This window comes from Sciurus carolinensis, chromosome 18 (assembly GCF_902686445.1).
Source record: "Sciurus carolinensis chromosome 18, mSciCar1.2, whole genome shotgun sequence".
NCBI lineage: Eukaryota > Metazoa > Chordata > Mammalia > Rodentia > Sciuridae > Sciurus > Sciurus carolinensis.
Window position 1 is genome coordinate 15,285,310 of NC_062230.1, and position 9,698 is coordinate 15,295,007.

A 9,698-nucleotide genomic window follows, 5' to 3' on the forward strand; every position below is an offset into this window, starting at 1 on the left:
GGCGGGCGTGTGAAGTGCCTGCCAGGGCTACACGGTTTGTGTCCAGGGGTGGGGGCACCTTGCTACCAACATCCTTCCTCTGGCCTGCTGGGAAGGCACTGCCCAGCACTCCTTGGTGTCCTGCTCAGCAGCTGGGGCACAGAGGCTGGACCTGATGCTGAAGGGGACCAAGTGGCCCTGCAGCCCTGCCTGGCTTGGCGCTCGCTCAGTTGGTCAGCACATGTTCTGAGTATCCCCAACACACAAAGGGACCTGCCCACTGGTGCCATGGCGAGGGTGCCAGGGGCAGGTCAGCCTCTCCACAGGCTTCAGAGATTCTTGCAGGGCCCCTTGAGTTGTAGTGGCGGGAGTGAGCCATGCCTGGCACCGTCCTGAGACAGGCTGGCAGAGCCACCGCCCCCTCCTGACACTGGCTTCTGCCTTTTTATGGCCCTGTGTCTCAGGGAGCAGAGAAAATAGCCCTTTGTTTCTGTTGTTGGGGATGAGGCTGCCCAGCGGCTGAGGGGACGGGATGGGGGACTTGGTGGTCAGGGTCGCGTGGTGTCCCAGGCCACTGGGGTCTGGCTCCGTGGCTGCTGGATATGATGAGGACATGCAGGAGCAGCTTTCCCATGATGCATTGCCAGCCCTTCCCTGCATCCAGGTGAGGTTTCTCTCGAGCCCCTCAGGTGGACACCTCGCAGGGCTTCCAGACCACAAGGGCAGCAGGACCCTCTTCTTGAAAGAGAGCTGCTCTGAACCCCAGCAAGCCCCCTTCCCGGGGCCACTCAAGAAAGACGCCGGGAAGCACGGGCTCCACGCACTGATGGGAGGACACATTCCTATAGCACAGGAGGGCCCACGATAGGCAGACCCAGAAGCAACCTAGATGTCCCTCAGCATGTGGGACATGTGGGACCATGGGCAACTCACAAGGAAATCCTGTTGCATACGGCAGCTCAGTTATAGCTCCAAAAATATCCTAGGGAGGGGAAGCAGCTGGCTACCTGATTCCATGAATTCCAGATGGATGGGGGATGGATGGGAGGGTAGGGGGATGGAGAGTGGGATGGGTGCAGTGGGTGAATGGATGGATGGATGGGTGGATGGGTGTGTGGGTGTGTGGGTGGGGGTGTGTGGGTGGAGGAGTGAGTGGGTGGAGGAGTGAGTGGGTGGAGGAGTGGAGGGGTGGATCGGCAGGTGGGCAGATGGGAATGATGAAAAGTGAAGCCAAGTGGTGGGGGGGACAGATGCTTTGGAGTTGGATGGTGCATGAGTCATTTACTGCAGCTCAGTGACCAAAAACCACCCACGTGTATTCTCTTAAGTTCTGAACTCCAAAGTGATGCTCCAGTGGCTAAAGCAGGTGTGCGGGGTGCTGGTCCTGGGTGCTCCGTGGTGCCCAGACGTGGCTGGGCGTCACTCCAACTGTTCCATCTCATCTCTCCACCTGGCCTCCCTGTGGTGACCACGTCCCACCTGGCCACCCAGGACACCTCCCATCCCATGGTCCGCAACCATGTCTTTAGGTCCTCCAGTCAACTTTGTGTGGGGAGACAAGTGGACACTGGGGCCTCCACTGTCAGCACTGGTGGTCACATGGGTGTGCACCTGGGCGACAGGTCCAGCTGGGCCTCCCAAAGGGCAGTAGGTGCAGCCTATGTGCTGGTGGGGAGGGGGAGGGGCGCACCTGTGGTTTCTTGGCAGTCGGCTGGCCAAGGTCAGGGAGGGAAGGACAGACCCAGCCCTGCTGCCTCCCGTCATGGCTCCTGCCCAGCCCACAAAGGTGGCAGAGGGTCCCTGGGGAGAGGTACAAGGCCAGCTGGCTAAAGTCCCAGTCCCTCATCCCCTTGCAGGCTGGGATCTCTCTGGTCAGGGCCTGGTTCTCGCTGACCTGCTGACCCGGGGTCTCCTCTCTACCCCCAGGGTACCGCGAGGGCTTTCTCTGGAAGCGTGGCCGGGACAACGGGCAGTTTTTAAGCCGGAAGTTTGTGCTGACGGAACGAGAGGGGGCCCTGAAGTATTTCAACAAGAATGACGTGAGCGGGGCGCAGGGGCCAGGGCGGGTGCCCGTCTGGAGGCAGCCCAGCTCCCACCTGGGGCCCCGCAATGGCTGACTTTCAGCCCCTGGACAGGAGCTCAGCCTCCCTCATGCAGTTCCCAGGAACCATGACCATGAGGAGACCCTCCCATGAGAGGGGCCCCCCGGCCATGGGGACACCCCCCTAGGAGGCCAGTTCCAAGGGGCACGCCCCTAACCCTCATGAGGCCACAGTTCCAAGGGACACACCTGGAGGATACACAGTTCCAAGGACACACCCCCATAAGGACACACCCCAAAGGCCTCTGTGGAGGGTGTTGCCTAGGAGAGCACAGGGCCTGCAGCCCAGGTGCAAGGAGGGCACAGTGCCCTGCCCACTGCCTGGCTGCCCCTGCCAGAGCGCACCACTATGGCTGCATGCCCCAGTGCAAAGGGAGGAAGGGATTGGAGTCTGAGCCAGCCAGGGGACAATCCAGATGACAGGGGAAGGTAAAGGGAGGGGGTCTGATACTGTGTGCCCACTGCACAGTGGCATTTATTCCTCATGCCCAGGGAGGGAGATATTGTTACCTGTGACTTATAGGCTCAGAAAGGTTAAGTAACTTGCCACGGTCACACAGCACAGAGATGTGCCACCAGCATCTATACACAGTCCACCCTCTCCTTCCTTCTAGCTGAGCTTAGACCCAGTCTCATTCTGCAGGCCAAGGAGCCCAAGGCTGTCATGAAGATTGAGCACCTGAATGCCACCTTCCAGCCGGCCAAGATTGGCCACCCCCACGGCCTGCAGGTCACCTACCTGAAGGACAACAGCACCCGCAACATCTTTATCTATCATGAGGATGGGAAGGTGGGGCTTGTGGGCTGGGTGGTGGGAGCTGGGTGTGGGTCACCCAGGTGACTCGTAAATTACTGTCTGGGGAGGGCTGAGCCTGCCCCCTGCAGGGGTCTCCTGCTCACCCAGCAGTATCTATCACCTGCCCCTGGTGCCCAGTGGCAGAGCAGAGGCCGCTCTGGCTCTGGCTCTGGCCGGTCTCCTGAGCTCCCACAGGCCCTGCAGAGGGAGGCCAGTACTCCGTCCCCACCCGGCATCTCTGGGGGGTGTGGCAGGCCCCACAGGCAGAACTCCCTGGAACCTGGCCTTTCGTCCCTGGACCAGACTGCGGGGTCTCGATGGTGAACCCCGCACTCCTCATTCTGGTTTTCATTTCTATTTTCACCGCGGTGCCCATTTTAAGTGTTCCGCAGGGCTTGGGGATGGGCGTTTGAGGCTGTCCCTCTCCCGAGGTGCCACCTTTCAATTTGCTCTGGCAGATCCTTTGGGAAGTCCTCTGGGTCTGTAGACGCCATGCTCAGGTGGCTGCCAGATCTGCCACTTTCTGCACTTTCTGGAGACTCCAGCTGGGGAGGGGTCACCGGTGCCTGCAGAGTCCCCTCCTGATTCTCATGCAGTCTGCTCACACCACCCTGACCTCTTAAACATGCCATTGGACCTGAGCAGCTGTGACACTCTTCCCGCCTGCCCGCCGTCTTGTTTCCCCAGGGTAAACACGTGTGCTTCCGTGGTTGGCTGGTTGGCTGGGATGGCTAGGCACCAGGCCTCCTGCCGATCCGTCTCACCTCATCGCTCTGCGTCCTGGACCCCAGTTCGCTCTGGTTTCCGCCCTCCTCCTGGTGGAGCACACCCTTAAGTAGCTTCCTGAGAAAGTGCCAACATCTGGCACACTGGGAATTCTGCCTTCCACTGGATAGAGCCTGGCTAGCTAGGCAATTCTAGGTTGGAGGATTTCTTCCTAATTCTGAAAGCTTGCATGCTGATTTTTCTGCCGAACATCATCCCAGGCTTTTCATGGTTTCTGGTGACATGCCTCCTCCTGGGCCTGTCCCCTTGGTTGTGCTGGCCCTTTCAATCCAGGGAGCATTTCCTTGAATTATGTCTTTAATAATTTTCTCCTTCCATTCTTTTCCAAAAGCCCTGTTATCCAGAGTTTGTGCTCTGATTTATTATTATTTTTTTTAATTGTCTGGAGAATTTCTCCGACTTGTCTTCCAGCTGTGTCAGGGGGCTCACTTCTCTCAGATGGTTGACTCCTTGGGTTCTTGGGATGTTCCTCTCCAACCCTTGATTCAAGATTGCCCCACCTCATCTCTGATGATCAGTGCAAATCCACGAGCTCTTATTTGCTTTGTTTCTTCCAAGTCACTGACTCCTGTGTGTGTGTGTGTGTGAGAGTGTGTGTGTGATTTGCTGTCTTTCAGAGGCCCCAGCAAAGGTCCCTTCCTGGGGTGAGGAGGGGGTCGGTGCTGAGTGCGGACACACACACCAGATCCTTCACCCACGCTCCACACCCCCAGGACAAACCTCTCTCTTGGGGAAGGTCTTACAACCAGCGCTCCTGCCCCCAACCTAGGGTTGCCCAACTCCCAGGCAGGCCCCGGGGTGGGCGACATGCAGGCTGCAGCCCAGCTCCCCCTCCCTGCCTAGGTCCCTGCGCCCTCGTTGGTCTGTCTGTCTGTCCTCTGCATCTCAAGGCTGGGCAGTGAGCCTGGCTCAAGAGGTGAGGGGATGGCTTTATCCAGGGGTCTCTGACTTCACTTTCCCCTGGGGCTGCTGCCAGGGGACGAGAGGGACTTTTCCTCAGTGAGTCTTCTGGGACCCTAGTGTCCCACCCTCCAGGGACAGCTGTGGTGTCTGCTCTGTGCTGTGTCCCGTGTGGGGGCAGAGAGCGTGCGGACGCCCCAGAAGGACCAGAATCCCAGCTGTGCCGAGCCGAGGCAGGATCTGCCCTGGAGCAAGTGTGGGGACAGTCCTTCGGGAGAGGAAGTGGTTGTGAAGGCCCAGGGAGGCATGGAGAGTGGGCGCCTGGCCTTGCAGAGTGCTGGTCCTGGGTCCTTCCGCCATGTGCGGGAAACTGCGTGATGGCGGCCGGACCTGGTTTGCGTTCGGCCAGGCAGTGCGGGTTAGCGGTGGCTGCAGGGCAGGCCAGGCCAGACCTGTGGTGCTGGGGTTCCTAAAGGGCTGGCGTGGGCAGTGCCCTGAGTACTGAGGTGGCCAGGACTTGGAATGGGCAGCACTGATGTCAGGGAGTGAGCCATGGAGTGAGGGTAATGGGCAGTGTGGTGTGAAGCGGGTCTTCAGCACAGGGCTCCACAGAGGGGTGGGTGGAGGGCAGCTGAGGGGTGATGTGGGGCAGGTGGGGGGCAGGGCCTGAAGGGGTGGGGTGAGACAGTGCAGGTGGCCCCCAAGCCGGCGTGGTAGTGGCCTTGCAGGACCATGGGATTTAGAAGGTGGCGGCCCTGGGGAGCCCTGGCCTCAGGGCCTGAGGGGCATGGTGGGGTGAGAGCCCCTGCATCCCGGGGAGCAGCTGACGGCTGGGCACCAGCACACACTGGGGGAAGGTGTCCCAAGTGGGGGCCCAGCCCGTCCCCACAGTGAGGCTGCCAGGAGCCTGCGGAGCGTGAGCAGAGGGAAGGGTGTGTCTGGTGGGCTTGGGGGAGGCCCGGGGCTGCAGCTCACACCACCTTTGGCCCCCAGGAGATCGTGGACTGGTTCAACGCACTGCGAGCTGCCCGCTTCCACTACCTGCAGGTGGCCTTCCCAGGGGCCAGCGATGCAGATGTGAGTGGCTGCCCCATGGGTTGGGGGACACCTAGAGGTGGACATCTCAGCCCTCATGCCCCCTAGTCTGGGATGGCTTTGGGCTCCCCCCGTGGGTCACAGGACTGACCAAGGACTTGCATGGGGCCCCCCAGAAAGGCCCTACTGAAGACTGGTCAGCCCCAAAGTGACCACAGCTCCCTGGGGAACTTTAGCTCAGTGTGGACAGAGGGGCAGGGGAGGGGCTGGATCCTGGTGCCTGACCCACCTGTTTCTGCCCTAGCTGGTGCCGAAGCTCTCCAGAAACTACCTGAAGGAAGGCTACATGGAGAAAACAGGGCCCAAGGTGTGTCTGCAGGGGTGCCGCTTTCCTGCTTCTCCCTGTCGCCTGGGGTGGGGCAGGGACCTGGCACAGGGCACAGCGAGGCACGGCCATCCAGGTGCCTCCCGAGTCCTACATCAGGCCCCCTTCTGCCATTCCCTGCTGCCTGGGGGTGGGGGACTAAGGTGGCCCCAGAGATGGGACAAATGCTCAGTGAAGAGTAGGTATGGGGGCCAGGGAAAGATGAGCACTTGCCAAGACTTCATGCCTCTGGTTGGTGGGCAGAGCAGGGCCCAGCCGGAGACACATGAGGGAACCAGTAAATGGCCCCGGTCCCCCAGGGTGAGCTGTGATCAGCCAGGGCAGGGAACTAGTGGGGCTGGCCTGCTGGTCACAGTCTTCCATGACCCACAGCAAACAGAAGGCTTCCGGAAGCGCTGGTTCACCATGGATGACCGAAGGCTTATGTACTTCAAAGACCCCCTGGTAAGGAGGGTCCAGCTGGCAGTCACCCACAGAACCAGCTGACTGGCTGCTTCCCAGTAGTCAGTGGCTGTGTTGATGGGGGTGGTTCCCAGGGTCCTTGGTCTCAGTCTCATCCAGTTCTGGGTATAGTGGAGCCTGGACTTGATGCAGCCTGGGAAGAGCTGCTGAGGGCCCCCAACTGCCCAGGTGGGGATCAAGGGCAGGGAGGGTGGCCAGCTCCAGCTTGGTCCCCATCGTAGGACGCCTTTGCCAGAGGGGAGGTCTTCATTGGCAGCAAGGAGAGTGGCTACACAGTGCTGGAGGGACTCCCACCGTCCACCCAAGGCCACCACTGGCTGCATGGCATCACCATCGTTACACCTGACCGCAAGTTCTTGTTTACCTGTGAGACGGAGTCGGACCGGAGGGAGTGGGTGGAGGCCTTCCAGAAGGTGGTGGACAGGCCCATGTTACCCCAGGAGTATGCAGGTGAGGGCTGGCCACTGAGGTGAGGTCCTAGGCCCTGTGTCCACACTCTGTGGGGTGGCCTCTGGCTGGATGGAAGCCCCAGGTGGGTCGTGGGGAAGGCTGGGGCTGAGCTGACCAGCTTGACCAGCCTGTGTCTGTCCCATCTCCAGTGGAAGCCCACTTCAAGCATAAACCCTAGCAAGAGATGGTTCATCCAGAGGCCTGAGGACACTGGACTCGTGACGTGCTGGCAAGGAGGCAGCTGGACTTGGAGGCCTTCTCCGGGGCAGCCCTGGGCTCAGCTAGGTGGAGCCTGAGCTTTAACCACTAGGAGGCGCTTCTGGAACCTCGTCACAGGCCAATCTGCCTGGCCCAGCCCAGCCATGCTGCTGCTGACCACACCCGGCTGACCTGCTCCCCTCCCTGCTCCCGGACACTTCTCCTGAGGGCCCTGCAGGGTCTCCCAGCTCAGGGGCATCCCCCACGAACTCCTGGATACCTGCCCAACCTGAAGGGACATTTAGGCCTCCAAAGTGGGACCTGTGCTGGGTGGCTGTGGACAGCAGTGAGCTGGCTAGGCCGCTGGGGACTCTGGGACCTGCCGCATGCCTCCCTCCCTTCCCTCGTCGTGACCAGTATTTATTGGGTATCTGCTGTGTGTCCGCCACGGGTCTGGGGCCAGCAGAGAACATGGCCCTGTCCTCAGGAGCAGTTTTCCAGGGGAATGGTGTGTGCAGATCCTGCCCCCCCACCAGCTGGGGCCCTGGGTTCGGGCAAAAGGCAGGAGGGGTTCACCCGGGGGCTGCCAGGTGCCATGATGGGGACCTAGCCACACCATCTGCTCGTGGGCATCTGTGCCCAGCTTGGTGCTCAGCCTTGACCAGTGATCCATGCCCACCGGCCCTGACCTTTAAGGATGATGGCTAGAGCCACCAAGAGGCCCCCAGAGGCAGGGGTGACCCTGTACCACCTCTGCCCCTGGGCCCCTGCTTGCTGCTGGCAGGCCAGTAGTTAAAGCCACTTCGTATTTATTTCACACCTGGTCTCCTTCGCGTGCTGCACTCTGGCCGTCCAGGACAGCTGGGCTCCCTTTCCATGGGATCCCTGCAGGGCAGGTCCCAGCCAGCTGGACGGGCTGGGTGGAGCTCTTTGGTGGTAGACGCACCTGGGGGTGACCTGGGTGGCTCTAGCCCTTTCTAGCAGAGTCACGCCCCGGAGGAGATGGGGGAGGGTTCCTAAGGCCGGGCACCCTGCTGCCCCATGTCACATCCTGGAATAAAGTGTGGCTCTGGTGTGGTCCCATCTATGTGTTCAAGGCTGGGATGGGAGGGGGCTGAGCTGGGAACCCCTCCTCCACCTGGGCAGACAAGGAAGACTCCCTGCAATGACCTGAGGGCATCGGCCTGTTTGACTCCAGCCCCAGTCTGAGCTGGCAATCCACTTGTGGGGAGCCAGGTCCCAGAAAAGGCTGACGGCCCCACCCTGGGCTCACTGAGGCCCAGTTCACAGGGTCTTCCTGGGTGCCCCTTCCTGAGCACCTCCCCACACACACCTGCCCCAGGCTAGGTCTGGGCCTGCAGCAGAGGCCCTGGGATGCCCCTTTCCTAGCAGGTCCTCCAGGGCCCAGCCCCCTTCAACTTGCCTGCAGGGACCTCTGTCAAGGCCCACCATGGCCTGAGCCGCCCTGCACCCAGCCTGGGCTCCACCCACCCCCATGCCTCCCACTTCTAAATGAGGAAACTGAGGCCCGGCGGAGGCAGAGCCACTCTGCCTGGAGTCCCCTCCCTCCCTCATCCCACCAGAAGAGGCTGGGTCGGTGCTCACTGCCCTGCAGAGCTGCAGCTTCTACAGACACCTGGGTTCTCGGATGTAGAAACTCGAGTCCCAGAGACCACAGCACTGGTCCTGGGTCAGAAAAGAGAACACAGAGCCCTGCTTTTACCATGGCAGGTCCAGCTCTGCCCACGGCCTTCATGGGCTGATCTTGACACTCTTCCACCATGGGCACATGGCACGAGCTGTGTGTTTGCCCAAGTACAAGTTCATATGAGCGCACGAATGTGTGCACCCTTACAGTTAGGGGGAAAGTTTTCCAAACAAGGTAGGAAGTCTGCAGTCATTGAAGGACAGTCACGGGTTCCACAGGCTGTCCCCTGGTAGGGACAGAGAGCTGCCTGGACACTGGGTGTCTGGGCTGCTGCCTCAGCTGGGTGCCCTGGCTGGCACAGCTAAACCTGAATAAGGACTGTAGGGATGGTGCCATCTTACGGACCAGAGTGTCAAAGGCACACAGTAAATGACACAGTAAGCAGAGTACATTACTTTGGATGGTCCTGAGGTCTGTGGGAAGTAGGCATCATGGGAGGTTGGTGGCACAGCAAAGGTGTGCCTGGGGACATACCATGGCCATCCCCACCTGGCTCTGGACAACTGCTTTCTCTACATTCACCTAGTGTGAATCCTGAGCAAAACTGCACATAAACAAAATCTGAATTGTGCTCAAACTGTTTCCAAATACATCAATCACATAGGATCTCATTTGTGGCTTCAAGCAACCCAGCAGAACTGGGGTGATTCCACCTGGGCCCTGCCAACTTTGTCACTTCCTTCCCCGACCCTCTGGGACTCCCTCAACATCACCCCTACTGACAACCCCTGGCGTCTCCCTCCCAGTACCTGTAGCAATGGCTCCCATGTGACAGCACAGTCCACTTCCCTGAAGACCACAGGCCTGCTCACGGAAGCTGTGGTGCCCACACCTGGTGCACCTGACTTTGATAAAACTACACATGCATTTATTTCCACGATCACAGCTGATGAATTCT

At 60.2% G+C, this 9,698-nt stretch overlaps 1 protein-coding gene across 2 annotated transcripts in view; it reads left to right on the forward strand.

The window, feature by feature from the left end:
- Window positions 1-8,172, forward strand: part of Adap1 (ArfGAP with dual PH domains 1) — a 42,969-nt gene extending 34,797 nt beyond the window's left edge. For both annotated transcript variants that reach the window (XM_047533209.1, XM_047533210.1), the window contains 7 exons: window positions 1,906-2,018; window positions 2,724-2,870; window positions 5,556-5,639; window positions 5,902-5,964; window positions 6,355-6,426; window positions 6,666-6,894; window positions 7,044-8,172. In XM_047533209.1, the coding sequence (XP_047389165.1) occupies window positions 1,906-2,018; window positions 2,724-2,870; window positions 5,556-5,639; window positions 5,902-5,964; window positions 6,355-6,426; window positions 6,666-6,894; window positions 7,044-7,072 (737 nt within the window). In that variant the 3' untranslated portion in view covers window positions 7,073-8,172. The remainder of the gene's footprint in view (window positions 1-1,905; window positions 2,019-2,723; window positions 2,871-5,555; window positions 5,640-5,901; window positions 5,965-6,354; window positions 6,427-6,665; window positions 6,895-7,043) is intronic.
- Window positions 8,173-9,698: the final 1,526 nt, after the last annotated feature.